Below are 20,583 nucleotides of genomic sequence, written 5' to 3' on the forward strand. Positions count from 1 at the left end.
ATCTATCTATCCCACATCTATCTGTCTATCTATTGGTCCATTTGTCTATTAATCTATCTCTTCTATCTCATACCTTTCTATCTATCTCATATCTATTCACCTTTCCATCTGTCTGTCTCTCTGTCCATTCATCAATCCGTCTATCTATCTCATATATATTCACTTAATTATCTATCCGTCTATCTATCTCTCTGTCCAGCCATCTGTCTGTCTCATACCTATATCATATCTATCTGCCTGTACACCCGTCTATTATTGATCTATATATTTATTATTATCTATCTATCTTATGAACAAGAGCTTAACCAGAGAGTCTGCACAGAGGTTGCAGATTTCCCTGGAATGTGGCAACTGAAGGGATGTCTGTATGTCTATCTATCTATCTATCTATCTATCTATCTATCCATCTATCCCATATGTATCTATCTATCTATCTATCTATCCATCCATCTATCCCATATGTATCTATCTATCTATCTATCTCATATCTATCTATCTATCTCATATCTAACTATCTATCTGTCCCACATCTATCTGTCTATCTAATGGTCCATTTGTCTATCTATCTATCTCATATATCTCATATCTATCTATCTCATATCTATCTCTTTCTATCTCATACCTGTCTATCTATTCATCCATCTCTCATCTATCTATCTATCTATCTATCTATCTATCTATCTATCTATCTATCCATCTCTCTTCTATTTCTCATCTATCTATATGTCCATTTGTCTATCCATCCATAGATAGATAGACACAGATAAATTGTGAGATAGATAGATATTCGATAGATGGATAAACAAATGGACAAATAGATGTGGGATAGATAGAGAGATATGAGATAAATGGATGGATAGATAGATTCATATCTATCTATGCATTTATCTATCCATCAATCTCATATCTATCTATCCATCCCACATCTATGTGTACGTCTGTCTATTTGTCCATTTGTTTATCTATCGCACATCTGTCTATCTATTTTTCCGTTTGTCTATCCATCTATTCCATATCTATCTATGCTTCTATCTATCCATCCATTTATCTAATATCTCTCTATCTATCCCACATCTATTTGTCCATTTGTCTATCCATTTATCTCACAATTTATCTGTGCCTGTCTATCTATCTATCTATCTCATATCTATCTATCTCATATCTATCTATCCATCTATCCATCTATTTATCTATCTATCTATCTATCTATCTCATATCTATCTATCCATCTATCTATCTATCTATCTATCTATCTATCTATCTATCTATCTATCTATCTATCTATCTATCTATCTATCTATCTATCTATCTCCTCTCTATATCTATCTATCTATCTATCTATCTATCTATCTATCTATCTATCTATCTATCTATCTATCTATCTATCTATCTATCTATCCATTTATCTATCTCCTATCTATCCCTCCGTTCTGACACTATATAGTACCATGGAGCGTGGCTCCGTCTTCCTCATTTCCATAGGTGTCTATAAGTGCCTGCTCTCCCAGGATGCTTTGCTGCTGCCGCCGCTGACACATCAGCATCCCGACAGCTCCGGTGCAGATGGCTGAGGATGCGGGGCGGCTCCCCGGGCAGCGGCTGCTGCTCTACCACTGGACTCACTCGTTCACGTCTCAGAAGGTGAGATCGGCCGGGATCAGCACTGGACAGCGCAGTGCCGGCGGGCCGCGGGCGGGGTGCAGCAGAGGACGGGCCTGGGAGCCGCCGACGGACCGACAGCGCTCGGCATGTGCAGTGTGACTGCTCCCGGCAGGGATGGGGCTCATCCGGCTTCCTGCATTGTCTGCAGTACTGAGTGCTCCCCTGCTGGCAGGGCTTGTAGGCCTTGGGGCTCATTCACACCAGCGGATCTTCCGTCCCTGATTACAGGCAGCACAGGACCCATTACCGCATATCGGTGCATGCGGGACCCATTACCGCATATCGGTACATGCGGGACCCATTACCGCATATCGGTGCAGTCAGGACCCATTACCGCATATCGGTGCATGCGGGACCCATTACCGCATATCGGTGCAGTCAGGACCCATTACCACATATCGGTGCAGTCAGGACCCATTACCGCATATCGGTGCAGTCAGGACCCATTACCGCATATCGGTGCAGTCAGGACCCATTACCGCATATCGGTGCAGTCAGGACCCATTACCGCATATCGGTGCATGCGGGACCCATTACCGCATATCGGTGCAGTCAGGACCCATTACCACATATCGGTGCAGTCAGGACCCATTACCGCATATCGGTGCATGCGGGACCCATTACCGCATATCGGCGCAGTCAGGACCCATTACCGCATATCGGTGCATGCGGGACCCATTACCGCATATCGGTGCAGTCAGGACCCATTACCACATATCGGTGCAGTCAGGACCCATTACCGCATATCGGTGCAGTCAGGACCCATTACCGCATATCGGTGCATGCGGGACCCATTACCGCATATCGGTGCATTCAGGACCCATTACAGCATATCGGTGCAGTCAGGACCCATTACCGCATATCAATGCAGTCAGGACCCATTACTGCATATCGGTGCAGCCAGGACCCATCACCGCATATCGGTGCAGTCAGGACCCATTACCGCATATCGGTGCAGTCAGGACCCATTACCGCATATCGGTGCAGTCAGGACCCATTACCGCATATCGGTGCAGTCAGGACCCATTACCCCATATCGGTGCAGTCAGGACCCATCACCGCATATCGGTGCAGTCAGGACCCATTACCGCATATCGGTGCATGCGGGACCCATTACCGCATATCGGTGCATTCAGGACCCATTACAGCATATCGGTGCAGTCAGGACCCATTACTGCATATCGGTACAGTCAGGACCCATTACCGCATATCGATGCAGTCAGGACCCATTACTGCATATCGGTGCAGTCAGGACCCATTACCCCATATTGATGCAGTCAGGACCCATTACTGCATATCGGTGCAGTCAGGACCCATTTCCGCATATCGGTGCATTCAGGACCCATTACCGCATATCGGTGCAGTCAGGACCCATCACCGCATATTGGTGCAGCCAGGACCCATCACCGCATATCGGTGCAGTCAGGACCCATTACCGCATATCGATGCAGTCAGGACCCATTACCGCATATCGGTGCAGTCAGAACCCATTACCCCATATCGGTGCAGTCAGGACCCATTACTGCATATCGGTGCAGTCAGAACCCATTACCGCATATCGGTGCAGTCAGGACCCATTACCGCATATCGTGCAGTCAGGACCCATTACTGCATATCGGTGCAGTCAGAACCCATTACCCCATATTGGTGCAGTCAGAACCCATTACCCCATATTGGTGCAGTCAGGACCCATTACCCCATATCGGTGCAGTCAGAACCCATTACCCCATATTGGTGCAGTCAGGACCCATTACCCCATATCGGCGCAGTCAGGCGTCTCCCTGTGTTTTACCTAAAATAAAAACCAATGACAACATCTGCTATTTAAGTCCATATTGAAGGACCAAAACCATCCATGAAAGTCTCTGGGAGCATTACAGAACTGCAGCGGGCGCTACATGCACGTGCCCTGAGTTTTTTTTCCCTGCATCTTGCCAGGAGGAAATGAAAACAAAAAAGCGACATCAGTTGGGCCTCGTGTTTGTTTTTATGTGCGTGAAAAACTGATGGCACACAGACATAAAAAACACCCGCACATGCAACAAAAACAGACATGACGTGTGTGTACGAATGCAGTGAAATCAGTCTGTTTTTAAGGACCAATATTGCATACGCCCGTGTGAATGAGCCCGTATTCATACAAACGTGTCATATTTTGGTACATAAAATCTCCCTGATTTTAGTGCCTGTGTACATCCTTGCGACATCCGTATGTGCTGCATGCGTCCATTTTTTATGGTTATGAGTGATTCATATGTCATGTCTTTGAATGCAGATGGGATGCGACCCTGTGCCCCTGCAGTGACCTCCGGCTTACCTGTCTGGCGTCTTCTGCGCTGTGGATGTGCTGCACATGAGCAGTGCAGAGCCGGCACGTCAGCGATGACGCGGCTGTGCGCTCCTGTGCAAGGCCTGTACTGAAATAGGTAATGCTGTGATTTCCACCCCGCAGGCCAAATATCGCAGTTGATATCCGCTCGTGGGCATGGAAATGCATTTTTAATTGCATGTCCTGTGGGCTGTATTTGCTGCGGGATACGGAGCCCTGGATTTCACAGTGCAAATATGGCCGTATGCATTAGGCCTAAAGAAGAGCAGAGGGGGATAATTATCTCACGTGATCTAGACTCTATGCTTCTCTTAATACATCCCAGAATTGTTTTTGCCTTTTTGGCTGCTGCATCACATTGTTGACTCATGTTCAGTCTATGATGTATTAGTATACCAAAGTCTTTTTCACATGTGCTGCTGCTTATCCCAATTCCTCCCATTCTGTATGTGCTTTTTTCCTTTTTCTTGCCCAGATGTAGGACTTTGCATTTCTCCTTGTTAAATACCATTCTGTTAGTCACTGTTCGAGCTTTTCTAGATCTTTTTGAAGAGTCTCTCTCTCTTCCCTAGTGTTAGCTATCCCTCCTAGCTTTGTGTCGTCAGCACATTTGATCAGTTTCCCATTAATTCCCTCTTCCAGATCATTTATAAAAATGTTGAACAACACTGGGCCTAGGACAGAGCCTTGTGGTCCCCACTTGACACATTCTTCCACTTGGATGTGCAGCCATTTATGACCACTCTTTGAGTACGATCACTCATCCAGTTGTGAATCCACCTAACAGTTGCCTTGTCAATCCCATATTTGGTCATTTTTTTCAATACGTATGCTATGAGGTACTTTGTCAAATGTTTTACTAAAGTCAAGATATACTATTTGGGCCAGTTTTACATCAGCATCGGGGCCTCTAGTCAAAGGTTCCGTCACAGATCTGACTCAAAATACCGGAAGAAAAAGCGTTGCATGCAGCTCATTTTCTTATGTCCAAAAGCCGGACAGCTGGGTGGAAAGTGGACGGACCCCATTATAGTTATTGTAGTCATTATAGTCTCTGGGTGGAACCGTTCAGCGGCAGGTAATTCCCTTTCCTGATCCCTGAACAGAGCAAGAGAGCAGAATCCCCAGCCCAAATGTGAAACCACCCTTAGGAAAATCTGTCTTATGGCAGCTTCATATAGGCGCAGGTGTGCAGAGAATAGTATCCATTGATTTCCATAGTTCGGGGGCCGGCGTGGTTGACAGGTGAGTTGCGACGGGGAGCGGGGGGGAGAGAGGGAGAGAGAGATCTCCCCTCCGTTCCTTCCCTCTCTCCCCCCCGCAACTCATCTGTCACCCGAATCTTTAGAGACGAGTGGGGAGATACTCGGCTAAGGCACTACTCGCTCGAGTAATGTGCCTTAGCGAGTATACTCGCTCATCTCTATTCGCTACCTATCTGTGAAAACAAACAGGAATTAGGAAGCCCTCTTTTAACTTTTCCCAGGGCCACACATAAACTAAAACTGCCTCTCTAGGTGGGTATTTTGGACGTCTAGGTACAAGTTCGTATTGATTCTTCCAAGTAGGTAGATAAATGCACCGTCCATCGAGGGAAGAATGGATGTTTGCTTCATTTATTTTTACCCTTTCAGCATTATTTTTATTTGTTGGTCTTACAGGGCAACTGATAGGGTTAATCCTGTGAAGAATTGATATTGAGATGTTTGGTATTGGGGTAACAAGACGCTCGGGGCACATTTGCTGTCCTAAGGCATAGACACATACAATGCCTGGCCAGTATCGATAGACCCGTATGGCACTATAGCCCACATCTGTTTTACGTTTATGAAGGCCTGGATTCCAGCCCATGTGATATTCCTGTCTGTATTCATTACCAGGTTAGGCTTGTCATAGCAGAAAAGTCTTTGAAGTGTGAAGAGCATGATGTAAGCCTTCCACTCAGCGAGCACAATGAACCCTGGTTTATGCGGCTCAATCCCTCTGGAGAAGTACCAGTTCTGGTTCATGGAGAAGATATCATCTGTGAAGCTACACAAATTATTGATTATCTGGAACAGACATTTACTGATGGTAAGAATACAATGTACTGTCTTTACCGCCTATTAAAGAGTCGGCCCAACCAAAAGTGGCCTTCTGAACTGTCCTAGATGCATATACAGCTGATCAATTGACTCTGTTAGCTTGGACCACCACCAGTGTCCAATTTGAGCACTTCATAGATCATTAAACCCATCTCTAGTTATGAAATCCCTTTTTCTTATGCACTCATGGAATTTTGAGATAATAGTGGGGGTTTTATGTACAGGATACATATCTCTTGTTCAAAGTGAAGAGCCGTTACAAAGAGCGTCTTATGTTCTGGAGGACCTGTCTTGTCCTGCATTACTGAATGGGCAACCAAGGAACACTTTGCCACGAGAGATCTTTCTAACAAGTAGGAATTGTCCAACCCCCTTAACTGTATTAACCCATTAAGAATCAAGCACAGTAAATTTACATCACTTGATCCTGGGCCGTAATCCCAGACAATAGTAAAAATATGGAAGGGGGGAGGGAGGGGGATTAAAGCTCCTGCTTCTGCAATCAATCAGAAGCAGGATGGGTTGTCAGCCGTTAGTCATAGCTGAGAACCGAAGGTGAAGGCATTTTTTTAACCCCTTCTGCCTTATCCTATTACTAGTACACAGCGCTCAATGAGCGCTATGTACTAAGAAGTGAAAGTGGAAATGTTTCTTCCACTTCGCGAGCCGGCAGTCCCCTGGCACAGCAGAGCTATGGTGTCCTAGAAGAACCTGATCAGCTCTGCCAGTGACTAATGTCACTACAGGGGACGTTTACTCTGTAACTGGGGCTCCTATGGATGCCCCAGCTACAGGTAAAAAGTGTCAAATAAAAAAAAAACCATGTGAATGTCCCGTTACCATACTTTAGTTTAGTGTAAATATACTAATTTAAAAAAAAAAGTATAAATATTTAAAAAATTTTTTTTTAGCTTTTTGTCCCCAATAAAACTGAAAAAAGTGAAAAAGATATTTAAAAAAATAGCCCTATATATCACGGAAAAAAATGCAACAAAAATAATTTTGATAGCGAAGAAAAAAAATACTGCAGTTAAACCACCACATGGGTAGTAAAAAGTGTTTGGTCTTTAACCGCTTAGGAAAACGGCCTATTTTGGCGTTGAGGACCAAACAATTTTGGGTAGATTTTCATCTACATTTTTCAAAAGCCATAACTTTTTTATTTTTCTGTCAACGCGGCCGTATAAGGGCTTGTTTTTTTTGCGTGGTGAACTGTAGTTTTTATTGGTACCATATTTGGGTACAAAGACTATATTGTAAAACTTTTATTATTTTTTTGATCGTAAGGAGAGAAAACGCAGCAATTCTGCCATAGATTTTTTAGTTTTTTTTTAACGAGTTAATTATGCAGCATAAATGTCACAATCTTTTTTGTTCTGTGGGCCGGTACGGTTACAACGATACCAAAATTCGGACTTTTTTTTAGGTTTTTCCACTTTTCTGAAATAAAACCCCTTTTTTTGGTAAACTTATTTTTTCTAACTCGCTGTATTCAAAGTCCTGTAACTTTTTTATTTTCCATGGACGGAGCTCTGTGAGGGCTTATTTTTTGTGAGACAAGCTGTAGTTTTTATTAATACCATTTTGGGGTACATACGTTTTTTTTAATCACTTTTATTGCGTTTTATGGGAGGTAAAATGTTAAAAATTAGTGTTTTTTAACACTTTTCATCCTGCATGGCCAAAACGCTTTTTGCCGTGAGGATAAAAAGTGTGTTTGATTTATTGTGCGGGTCTTTATGGACACGACAATACAAAATATGCGTTTCTTTTTTTTTAGGGGGTAGTGGGGGGGGGGGGGGGGGGGGAGAAAAAGAGAGATCTCTCTCACTCTCCCTGCTTCCCCCCGCCGCCCCCCCCCCCCGCATGCTGCTCGGGCAAGTACACAGTTACTTGATAAGACTGCTACTCGAGCCTTAAATGACAGCCCTAAACGAGCGTGCTCACTCTTCTCTAGTCCCTTTACATGTGGGATGTGTTTTGCCGATCTGACATAATTATTCTGTATATAGGATGTGTTCAAAAAGTATCCAACCTTTATTCCTAAAAAATATTTTTGTTCAGATACAACAATCTTCCACTAATTTCCTTCAGTCCCCTTCAGCAGTCACACATTTTTCCCAACCCAATATTGGAAGCAGTGCTGAAAAGCCTTTTTTGAGATGGCGCGTTGCTGGTCCATCGCATTCTGCACAATGTCTTCTGTGGATTGAAATCCGGTTCCTTTCAGGGAAAAAAACAGAAGTCCCATGGAGCCGCTAGGAAAGTAGGGAGCCTGACTCTCCACTGATGTGCATCCAACTTTGAAGCACTCCTTTATCCGTGTGATGCCCATTGCTTTGTCTCTGAAGGCCTTTTGAATCTTGCAGATCGCTTCCACTTGAGAATCTCCAAATTTTACACAAAGTTTTATGCAGTAGCGTTGTTCACGTTTTTCTGCCATTTTGTCAGAAAAGAAAATCAGACGGCGCTCACTTACACTTCCTCACTCATCGGCTGTTTGCCGGCGACTGGCAGCTTCTGTAGACATGAAAAAAATCCAAGCATGCACATTAGGGTCACCTAAATATGTGCACCAAACCACCCTTCCCTAGCTTCATTTGTTCACGCACAAAAGATAAAGGTTGGATACTTTTTAAGTACAACTCGTATAATCATGTTAATATCCGAATGTATTTGCAGAGAAAACACCGAGACTTGTACCAGATGAAGGAAGTGTCTACCACATCAGAGTGCAGCACTACAGAGAGCTGTTGGACTCGCTGCCCATGGATGCATATACCCATGGCTGTATCCTGCACCCAGAGCTAACAGTGGATTCCATGATTCCAGCCTATGCAACATCCAGAATTCGCAGTATGTACAGTACCGTGAGCTTGCTGTGCGTTTCACGATGACGAAAATGAAGTGTGACTGGCACTCTGACTGTGTATTATCCTGATTGTACTAGCAGTGAATATTGTATATTTTTAGGGTTCTACAGTGCTGGTGGAGTAGGAGATTAAAACAATGTGTGTTCTAACATTAACAATCTTACTTGGCAATTGAATTAGCGGTACTGTTTCTAACAATGACTCACAATTTCAATACTTTGAAATGTTGACTCTAGAATTTGGCAACACTAGCTTGACGGCACTTGTAGAATCAAGTCTCAGTCTCTTCACATATTCATGGTCTCTTTAGCGACTCAGCAGGCCTGGTATAACTCATAAAGAATCGCAGAGTTGGAAGAGACTTCCAGGGTCATCTGGTCCAACCCCCTGCTCAGTGCAGGATTCGCTAAATCATCCCAGACAGATATTTGTCCAGCCTTTGTTTGAACCCTTCCATTGAAGGAGAACTCACCACCTCCCATGGTGACCTGTTCCACTCATTGATCCCCTCACTGTCTAATATCTAATTTGTGTCTCCTCTCTTTCAGTTTCCTCCCATTGCTTCTAGTCTGTCCTTGTACAAACGAGAATAGGGCTGATCCCTCTACACTGTGACAGTCCTTCAGATATTTGTAGACCGCTATTAAGTCTCCTCTCGGCCTTCTTTTTTTGCAAGCTAATCCTTTAACCATTCCTTATAGGGAATGGTTGGTACTTGTGAGTTATCTGTAACCACATTTTTAATATATAATTTCAATGCTATTTTGCAGGCTATTGCCATATTTATACCACCTGAGTAATATTATAAATATGCATGTTTTGGAGAAATAAAGAGTTTAAGAAATAAATGGTGGGGTCTTTTTATGCATATGTATTGGTGAAACATTTGTGAAATTAATTTAAAAAGTGGTGATAGATAACCCACTGGTACCAAATGGTTCACAGACCGCTTACCATCTTGGTAGCTCTTCTCAGAACTTGTTCCCGTTTATCAATGTCTTTCTTAAACTGGGTGTTACATTCATGCGGGCCGTGGGAACAACAACCTACACAGACACAACCTGAATAAGGGCTGGAGGGAAAGGATTAGGACAGGGGAACGTGCAAACACACTGAGCACCATAACAAACTGATCTGCAGATGGGACTTGTAAGCAAACATCCAACAACAACTGACAAACACTAAAACACTTACCTAGAATACCAACACGCATAAACAGATAGAACAGGTAAAGTATGCACAAGGTCTTGGGTCTTTGGCCAAGATACTTAAGCTCACGAGCCCACGACAAGGATCCTCGTTGACTCATGTGTCCCTAATCAAGCAAAACAACTTAACCCCAGAAATCCTACTCACAAGCAGGGCGATCATCTCAATAGGGAAGGCCCCACAGTGGAACCTAGGGGCATGGCTCGCTCTAGGTGGTATACGATATACGCTGTACAGGACACAGTTCACACACACAAACGAACAAGGGACATACATCTTGAAAAGGGAGCTGATCACTCTAAGTGTCTGGTCACCTACAGAGGCACTGAACATGTAGCTGTTCACACCAACTAACAGGGATTCACATCCAGAACCTGATGCAATAAAGCAAAACCATAGCAGAACATGCATGACTCCAAACACCAGGGTTCTGAGTGGGAATGAGGACTGGGATTTGCTATTTCTACAGCACCAACTTATTATGCAGAGCTTTCAGGTAACTTATTTATTACCCCCCTGCAGGCTGGGTACTCATTTTTCCAACCTTGGAAGGATGGAAGGCTGAATTAACTTTGAGCCAGCTACCTGAACCAATTGATTGAGATTGAACTCGCAACCTACAGGTCGTGAGCAAGGGCATAGGACTGCATACTGTTGCCTTAACACTCTGCGCCACACAAGGCCTCGTGTATAGCAAAAGGAATAAATGACCAGCACCCTCCAGAAAGAGGAGCTGGTATTTATGTGCAGCAGACTAGTGGTGATTGCCTGGTTGGAGAACTCCATACCCAGCCAGCTTAGTCATCTCACACCTGAAGTGTGCCCCTTGAAACCCATAGAACTACAGGTCCTAGGAGCACAACATGACACTAGGGTGCCCAAAACTGGACACTGTATTCTAGATGAAGTCTGACTAAGAAAGAGCAAAGGGGGATAATTACCTCATGTGATCTAGACTCTATGCTTCTCTTAATACATCCCAGAATTGTGTTTGCCTTTTTTGCTGCTGCATCACACTGTTGACTCATGTTCAGTCTATGATCTGTTAATGTACCCAAGTCTGTTTTACATGTGCTGCTTTTTAGTCCAAATACCATTCCATTAGTCTCAGCACACTGCTCCAGCTTATCTAGATCAGTATTTCTCAACTCCAGTCCTCAGCACCCCCTAACAGGTCATGTTTCCAGGATATTCTATAGTAAGAACACCTGTTGCTATGTCTGAGGCACCGACAATAATTACATCACCTGTACAACTCTGAGGAAATCCTTAAAACATGACCTGTTTGGGGAGGAAGGGGGCGTGAGGACGTGAGTTGAGAAACACTCATCTAGATCATTTTGAATCATCTCTCTCTCTTCTCTAGTGGTAAAGTGGAGAAGGAAAAATGGAAAAACACTGATATAATTGCGCGACCTGTAGGCCTCTTTCACACGGGCGACAGTGATATCGCTGCGAGAAAAATCACAGCAATATCACATCTGTGCTCTGTGCGATATCGCTACATTTTCTTGCAATTTTGTTTCACTACAAAGTCACGCGACTTTATATCGCTCTTTTGCGGGGATTTTTTTGGGGAAAAGGGGCTTGAAATATACCACGAAAATAAACTCTGGCGGCATAACCCCCCCAAAAACCCCACAATACATCACCTAAAAGGCACTGTGATTGGTTCATCAAGCACTGCAGTGATTGGTTGAACCGCGGCGCTCGAGAACCAATCAGAGCCAGCGCTTTCTGGAGACAGGGTTTTTGAACTCCTGACTTGGAAATGCTGGGTGAAAACTACAAGCACGTCTGCTGGAGCTGCAGAGGAGACGTGCGACGGAGCCGGACAGCTCCTCTTAGGTGATGTATTGTGTTTTTTTTTTTAATGTAGCTAGGGGGTATTTTAGGGAAAACAGTAGGATTTCTAACTGTAAATGTTGTATTGCGCTACACGAGAACCACATTTTGTGTGATTCAGCATAAAGGAAGGCTCCATAAGGAAACATTGGCTCCAAAACATCGCAAATTGCATCAATATTCAGCGATTTTTTTCCGCGCAATATAGCAGCCTACAAAACATCGCTAATGTGAAGGAACCCATTGGAGAGCATGGGCTTCACATACCTGCGATTTGTGGCGCTGTAACATCGTGAGAAAATAAAGCGATTTTGTCACCTGTGTGAAAGCGGCCTTAGGATAGATGAATAGGTTGCACAGTCCCTGATCTGGCAGCACCGGGATTGTAAATGTACGTAGCTTTCCTCATTGTACACTAAAGGAATTAACACTTTGCTCTTCTCCACACCGGATCCTCCTCAGAGCAGCTCCACCTCCTTCCTTTTCTACCACCATATCTTCTCTACTGTTAGCAATAGCAACTCCATGGACTCTCAACAGCTCTTAATGGGAGAAAGATAATGACAGCTGCATTCTTGTAAATGTTAATGTTGTTTCTTAATGATATTTTTCACATTTAGTTAACTAATTGCAGGTCAGATTGGTAGCACTGAATCTGAACTTAAGAAACTTGCTCTAGAAAACCCTGACCTTGAAGATGCTTACATTGCAAAACAGAAACGCCTAAAGGTAGGTGCTCACATATATGGCATGAATACATACTGACAGTCATGAGAAAAACTGAGTACACCCTCTTTGAATGTTAAAGTTTTATGCATCAATAGACATATTAAAAACCATCTGGTCCTTTAGAAGGTTTTAAAATTAGGTAAATGCAACCAACCAAAATGCAGAAGCAGTGTGTGAAAAAATATGTACATTCTTACTGCTTCCATAGGAGTTAAGAGGGTAAGTAGCAGCCAAATGCTGCTAATCAAATGCCCTTCATTAATTGATCATCAGCAAGTTTGAGCACCTCTATAAAAGCAGAAATTCCATTGGGGCCATACACATGAGCGATTGCAATGCGATGTGGGTAACAAATTGCGGCACATCCTATCTTGGAGCATGCCTTGCATTGCATCCCTGATTGTTCTTAATAGGGCTGGCGGCAGCATCACACCACGTGCTAGGTGCACGTGATGCAATGCGATGTTTACCCATTGGAAACAACGCTACTTCCCCCAAGTGATGCAAGGTGGTGTTGTTATAATAACGCCTCACACCCGTGTTGACAAGCGCAATATATGACTGTGATTCACAGCACAATATCGCGATTGCCCATGCGAATTAGCCTAAGAGAATTGAATTTGCGATCGTTTGATTGCTTATATCATATACTGCAATGTATAATATTTCTGCTGGCATTGCATTAAGACAAGTTAATCGTCATAAATACATGGGAGTTCTGGCTGCTATGAAACTTGGATGGCATCTCACAATTGCATCTTTGGTGGACGCATTCAGAACCTTTGATTGGGCCATTTAAATGCTGCTTTTAGAATTCACAGCGGCATTGAAAGGGTTAACAGCTGTGGTCGCCGTGAACTCTGGATGCGGCGGTTGCAGCCCGGTGTCGGCTGGTTGCCATGCCCATGCTATAGTAACCCTGCAAAACTAGAATATTCATATGACCTGGGGTGGGTAGGGGGTTAATGACTAAAGATAACATGTTGCAGAAATGTATCATAAACATTACTGTATCTGCACATAGATGATGTGTCATAAATGTATCAAAGTGTCTGCACAGACCATAAGTGGTGAATCACTGGATTATGTGCTTGTTGATGTATTTCCAGACTAAATTGATGGAACACGATAACATAAAGTACTTGAAGAAAATACTGGATGAGCTGGAAAAAGTTCTGGACCAGGTGGAAACGGAATTACAGAGGCGCAGCGAAGAAACACCAGGTACAAAAAACAACCGATAACTAGGAATGAGGCCAAAAACACTTTTTTGATAAAATGGTTATTCCAGAAATTGTTAGGGTCCTTCCACATGGAACGACTATCGGGGACTTCAGCATCTGACAGTCGTCCAGGTGATGATCGCTCTTGTGTGAGGAACGTTCAGTGAATGGAGCCGTAGGTTTCCCGCGTATTCACTGTGTATTAGCGCTAGCCCATTCTGTTCAGTGGCCTATTAAAAAATGCACACTAAAATAGGAACAGGACACACTGCGGCTTCTTTCAACATTCTGTGAAAAAATATGCACACATGTATGAATCTATTAAAACCAACGGGTTCTATTCACTGCGTATTACGTGCGCAAAAATTACACGCGTAATACGCTATGCAAATAGGCTCTTGTGATCGAGCCATAAGTAGTGTTAGGAGGCCCTGACAAAAGATTTTTGACAGGTTCATGCGCCCGTCTGAAGAAGCCCTATCAGGACTATAAGATCACTTGGGCAGATCTTATTAGGATGCTTTTGCAGTAAAAGTTTTATTCAACCAATGTCATAAAACTTGTGATGATTTAGGGCGCCTACCCACTTGCGATTTTTTTTCCTGTGATGTTTTGCGTTTTTTCTCAAGAGCAATTAGTATAGAATGTGTTCTTGTCCATGTGGGTTTTTTTTCCGTTTCGTGGGGTTTTTTCGCATAGGAACTGTCAGTTGCATATGTGTCCTTATTTTTCTCTCAATGCACCCATGATTGTCAATGGAGGGCTGCAAAAAACGCCGCGAAAAACGCGCGAAAACGCCGTGTTTTTCACGCGCGAAAATCGGCAACGCAAGTGGGTAGGCGCCCTTAGGCTTAACTTTATGTGTCACAGAACCCTCTTCCTATTCCCTCCACCCTCCTTCAAACCATGTCAAAAATGCTTTCTTTTATTTTTCTATGCCAGTCCCTCAGTGACAGACGCTAAAATTATAGTTTCCATTATATGTGCCAAAGTATGTTAGGCCATACACATAAAAGTGGAAGTTGTCCTAAATAGCCAATTTTGCCCATTTTTGCCCACCATCTTTCTAACATTATGGCCCAATGTCGATGAGCAAATTTGAATTGCAAAATCTGTACGGGGGACCTACGCGGATGATCCACAATTCAAGCCGTCCACAGGGAAACATGGGTGTCGGCAGCTTAAATAGAGCATGCAGATTTGTTTTGCGGACAAACAAAGATCGCAGCATGCTCTATTTAGCTGTGGTTCCCGCACGGATGGCTTCCATTGAAGTCAATGGAAGCAGTCCGATCTGCGGATTCCGTGGCTTTCATATTTTACGAAAAATCTCTACTGCACATGTGTGCCAGCGCGACAGCTGGCACTTCCGCACACATCCGCAGTGAAGACCTGGACAGGTGGACATTGTCCTTGGCCGCGAGCAGGGTTGGATTCCGCTGTGGGCTCCTTTCATGCAGAATCCCACCTGCCCGTGGACATGGGGCCTATATGCGATAGCCAACAGCAGACTACTGTCTGCCAAGAAAGTGATCTGTCGTTATGTTGGATTTTTTCGTCCACAGCGGGTGACACCAGATGTGTACGGCATAACTACGGGGCACATTTATCTAAGACCAGTGACTCATACACCTATCTTAGATAAGTGATGGCATCAAATAAGTGATGACATCTTAAGATGCATCAAATGTAATAGGAAGCGCAAGGCTCCTATTACATTCACACATGCTGGGCTGACCATACGCCACTTTCTCCTGCCATAGATTTGTGGTATAATTTATTCCAGGTTCTGGCATAAATTATAATGACTTTGATGGGCCGTGGCTGGCGCCACCCCGTCCTGTTGATCCTGGACCCCCTTTTTTACAAAAGAGTCAGGGGTGGTGTAAAACGCTGAAAAGTCGCAAATTTTTCTGCAAGTGAAATTTTGCCTTAAAGTGATTATGAATTTCTCCCCATGTTCCAGTTTAGTTTTGCATGTTGTAGATCATTTGCTAGAGCGATTTGAAACACAGTTCATCAGCCGCATTCTGGCTGATACTAGTCTTGTGTGTATGGCCAGCTTTAAGACTCAGGTGTACCTTTACACATGCGGATAACCGCCTGAATAAGCAATCACAGGCGACTGTTGGCCCGTGTAAACATGGCGTCTGACAGAGTACTAAGCGGGAAGTTGCTCATTAGTTGCACTGAAATGGAATGGCTAGTGAGTGACTTCTCGCTCAGCATAAACAGGCAGTCCTTCATCCAAGAAGAACTGCCTGTTTGCAGTGAATGAAGGTGGGGGCTGGAAGAGATCTCTGGCGTGCTCAGCCTACATTCACTATTGCTCCGGTGTGAAACCACCCTAATTGCATCCTGTGCTACAGATAGACAGACAGACTGCCTGCACACGGCACACACAGATTCTGCGTGGGGAATCCCGCACTGAATCTGCCCATGCCCACTGCCGGCAACCCTGCTTTCTTGCGCAGTATAGATTTCCCTGCCCCGTCGCTAGGCGATGATGCAGAATCTGTGACCCTTCTGCAACTCTCATTGCGAAAGGGCCGCAGAACGGACGGCTTCCATTGACTTCAATGGAAGCCGTCTTTGTGTAGCCCGCTCAAAAAATAGAGCATGTTGCGGTTTTATTTTTGACACATTGTGTCCACAAATAAAATCCATCTGTGAGCAAATTGAGCAGCGGGTCGCCCGTGCCGGTGACGAGAGCGGGATCCGCAATTCAATTAGCCCCGTGTGCATGAGGCCTTAGATGTAAATAAGGATATCAGTGCCTTCAAGTAAATGTGCTCTAGGAAAAGCTGTCTTTCCGTTGGCATTGATTGTCTCTCTCTTGTATACAGAGGAAGGCTCAGGCAATGAGTCATGGCTGTGCGGACAGTTTTTCAGCCTGGCAGACGTATCATTAGCTGTCACTCTTCACCGATTGAAGTTCCTCGGATTTGCCAGAAGAAACTGGGGGAATGGAAAACGTCCTAATTTGGAGGCTTATTATGAGAGAATCTTACAAAGGAAGACTTTCAGTCAAGTTCTTGGAAATGTCAATAACATTTTAATCTCTGCTGTGTTACCAACTGCATTCCGTGTGGCCAAAAAGCGAGCCCCTTCTATTCTGGGCACTACTGTCATGATGGGATTGCTGGCGGGTGCAGGCTACATTTTTTTCCTCTGTGTTCGCAAAAGACTTTTTAGTACATTCTCAGCTATTAGATCAAAACACTTTTTTTAGTTCATCTTAAAGAAGCACTCAGGGAAATCTTATTGTTTCTTCCATCTATGTACGGGAGGTAAATAGTCGGGCGGTTAAAGGGATTACCCAGGCAAAAAAAATTGGAAGTAGATCAGACCGGTAGGAAAACGAAAAAGTTTTACTCACTTCACCCGATCTCTGCTGCTCCTGTTCCAACACTGCCCGGTGCTCCTCTGCTCTACTTCCTGCTGCAGTGATGATGTCACCAACATAGGGACATGTGACTGCTACAACCAATCACTGACTCACTTCAGCCAATGATTAGTTACAGTGGTCACCTGTCCCATTGTCAGGTCATCATCCATGCTGCAGTAGGAAGTAGAGAACAGATGAGCATCGGGCACGGTTGGAGTGGGAACGGCAGGGGATCGGTTGAGGTGAGTGTTACTTTAATCTTTTGCTACCACTCTGAACTGCTTTTAAAAAAAAAGTCTTTTGCTTGGATAATCCCTTTAATTTTCTTACTGAGTTTTTTCATGGTTTCTCAGCTTCATTATCATTTTCTCTTTTGTAACGCATGGCGCTGACTCCAAATCATACAGCCTCTTATGAGTCAGTCTCTATGCATTCCTATGTGACTCAGGCGTCATTCACATGAGTGCATATACGATGCGTTTTTACAGCCGACTGATATACACGACCATCTGAGTCATGGTTTTCCAATGCATTCGTTCACACGGGCAAATATACGGCGCGTAAAAACGTTGCGCTGTAAAAAAAGTGGAATATACACGACCAAAATACGGGCCGGCTATTATACAGTAGATAAAAACATAGTTCTGGAATATCTTTTGACCGATATACAGGGGCTCCCATATGGGAACTGGAAAAAGAAGGGAGGGGCAGGCAGTTTAGCAGCGTCCAATGCGGCAAAAAGCTTACAGCTGCCTCTATCTAGGTATTGGAAGTCAATACGAGGGTTTATGCCGTATATTTTTGCTAAAAACGTCGCTCCCGGTCGTGTGGATGGATGAGAAAACACTAATTAAGCATGGGACTTGATCACGGAAAATCGTCCGTTCATGCGATTTTATGGAGAACGTAAAAACACATACGCCCATGTGAAAGAGCTCTCACATTGAGATTCTCATAGGAATGCAGAAAGACACTGGCTTTCGGTCTACAGATAAGAGACCGCATTATTTGGCATAAAGGTGCTTTTACACGGGTCCACTGTGGGCCAAAAAATTGCTCAAATAAGCAGTTTTTGACTGACAGTCGTAACGTGTAAAAGCAGGACCCAACAGGATACTGAGCGAGAAATCACGGATTAGTTGCTAGTCGCTTTGATTCAGCTCACTGAAACCAAGTGGCTAATGATGACTTCTCGCTTACTGTAAACAGGCAGTCGATCAAATGAATGTCTGCCTGTTCACTGTGAAAGGAGGCTGGCAGCCAGAAGAAATCTCCAGCGCACTCCGCCTCCATTCATTGAACAACTCCCGATCCTATGTGAAAGCATGTCATTGGGACGGCTGTTGGGTGCTAAGGCCCACTTCACACAGGGGTATGCGTTTTTGTGCTTGCCTCAGCACAATGTGTTTGAGCGGTGAATGATACTTTTTTGTGCTTATATCGGCGTATTTTACTGTACACTTTGCGCCCGCAGGGCATGTTCATTTCACGGAATTGCACGGTGTATTGCGCATCCCGTTGTACTTGGCACCCCACTACCCTTATAGGCTTCTATGGGGACCTTTTTGGTGCAAATGCGCAGAAAGATAGAGCAGGTCCTACTTTTTGTGCATGCGAGAAATATGCGGGGTTTCCGTGCAGCAGTCTATTTTTCCAACGTTACACCGCAGCCGCCCGTGTGAAGGGACCAGAAATTGTTAATTTAGATCAGGACTTGATCTAATTTGCTATTTATTCATGTGATGTTTAGCCGCGATCGGCTGAGGGTAAAAATGCATACAATCATGTGAAGGAGGCTTAAAGGGGTTGTCCCGAGGCAGCAAGTGGGTCTGTACACTTCTGCATGGCCATAATAATGCACTTTGTAATGTACATTGTGCATTAATTATGAGCCATGCAGAAGTTATAAAAAGTTTTATACTTACCTGTTCCGTTGCTGGCGTCCTCGTCTCCATGGTGCCGACTAATTTTCGCCCTCCGATGGCCAAATTAGCCGCGCTTGCGCAGTCCGGGTCTTCTGCAGTCTTCTATGGGGCTCCGTGTAGCTCCGTGTAGCTCCGCCCCGTCACGTGCCGATTCCAGCCAATCAGGAGGCTGGAATCGGCAGTGGACCGCACAGAAGAGCTGCGGTCCACGGAGGAAGAGGCCATCTTCAGCGGTGAGTAGAGAAGTCACCGGAGCGCGGGGATTCAGGTAAGCGCTCCGGTGAGCTTTCTTTACCTCCCTGCATCGGGGTTGTCTCGCGCCGAACGGGGGGGGGGTTGAAAAAAAAAAAAACCCGTTTCGGCGCGGGACAACCCCTTTAAGAGTCCGAGCCACGTAGTACAATAGGGGACCACCACAGGTGCAACATGAAGCTCCTGGGCCCCAATACAAAACCTGTAACAGGACCCCCAACTATAATGCTTTATTCATAGTACTGGGCTCCCTATATGGAGAGGAGAGGCCTTATAGTCCTGGGCCCGGGTGCAACTGCATCCCCTGCATCCCCTATAGTGACACCAGGGCTGATAAATCACAAATAAAGCACTAGGTAAAAAACACTAACAGCTCTTCTAATTACCTCGTGTTCGTTATGGAGGATAGATTACGCTTATTTCCAGGAGCGCTTCTTTAGACAAACATAATAGTAAATATTCCTTCTAAAGACAAGAACATATGAGAGTGATTAACCGTGACAAACGGGATTCCGGATTGTAAAGATGACGCCATTCTCTGTATAATCATATCAGCCCACATGTTGTCAGCACAATAAATGTATGTGGCACTCCTGTGTATTGTTGTCGTGTCTCCAAGCCTTAGAACATAGGGGCAACCAGCGCCCGCTGTGTATTGTGACCCTGCTTTACCTTCCTCATTGTAGCCTATTGCAGTGTCAGCAAATAAAGCTTACGCATTGCAGAATGGAAAGTTCTATAATTTTCCAATATATTCTCTATATCAATTCCTCACCGTTTCCAAGATCTCTTCTTGCTGTCCTTTAACCCCTTCCCTCTGCAGGCATTTTAGCCATAGTCAATATAGCCATATGAGGCTTGTTTTTTGCAGAATTATTATTTTTTTAATGCCGCCATTTAATATACCATGGGGTGCCCAACTCCTGTCTCCAGGATATCCTATAGTAAGAACCCCCGTGGCAATGTCTGAGGGACCGACTATAATTACATCACCTGTACAATACTGAGGTAATCCTGAAAACATGACCTGTTGGGGGTCCCTGAGGGCCGGAGTTGGGCACCCC

At 44.3% G+C, this 20,583-nt stretch overlaps 1 protein-coding gene across 1 annotated transcript; it reads left to right on the top strand.

Moving 5' to 3' along the window:
- Positions 1-1,531: 1,531 nt before the first annotated feature.
- GDAP1 (ganglioside induced differentiation associated protein 1) lies at positions 1,532-19,513 on the top strand. Its single transcript, XM_066578593.1, has 6 exons — positions 1,532-1,641; positions 5,872-6,064; positions 8,758-8,931; positions 12,637-12,731; positions 13,841-13,955; positions 16,801-19,513. Exons 1-6 carry the CDS (start codon positions 1,564-1,566, stop codon positions 17,184-17,186), a joined length of 1,041 nt encoding a protein of 346 aa, XP_066434690.1. The 5' UTR covers positions 1,532-1,563; the 3' UTR covers positions 17,187-19,513.
- The last annotated feature ends 1,070 nt before the right edge of the window (positions 19,514-20,583 follow it).

Source organism: Eleutherodactylus coqui, chromosome 9 (genome assembly GCF_035609145.1).
Source record: "Eleutherodactylus coqui strain aEleCoq1 chromosome 9, aEleCoq1.hap1, whole genome shotgun sequence".
Lineage (NCBI taxonomy): Eukaryota > Metazoa > Chordata > Amphibia > Anura > Eleutherodactylidae > Eleutherodactylus > Eleutherodactylus coqui.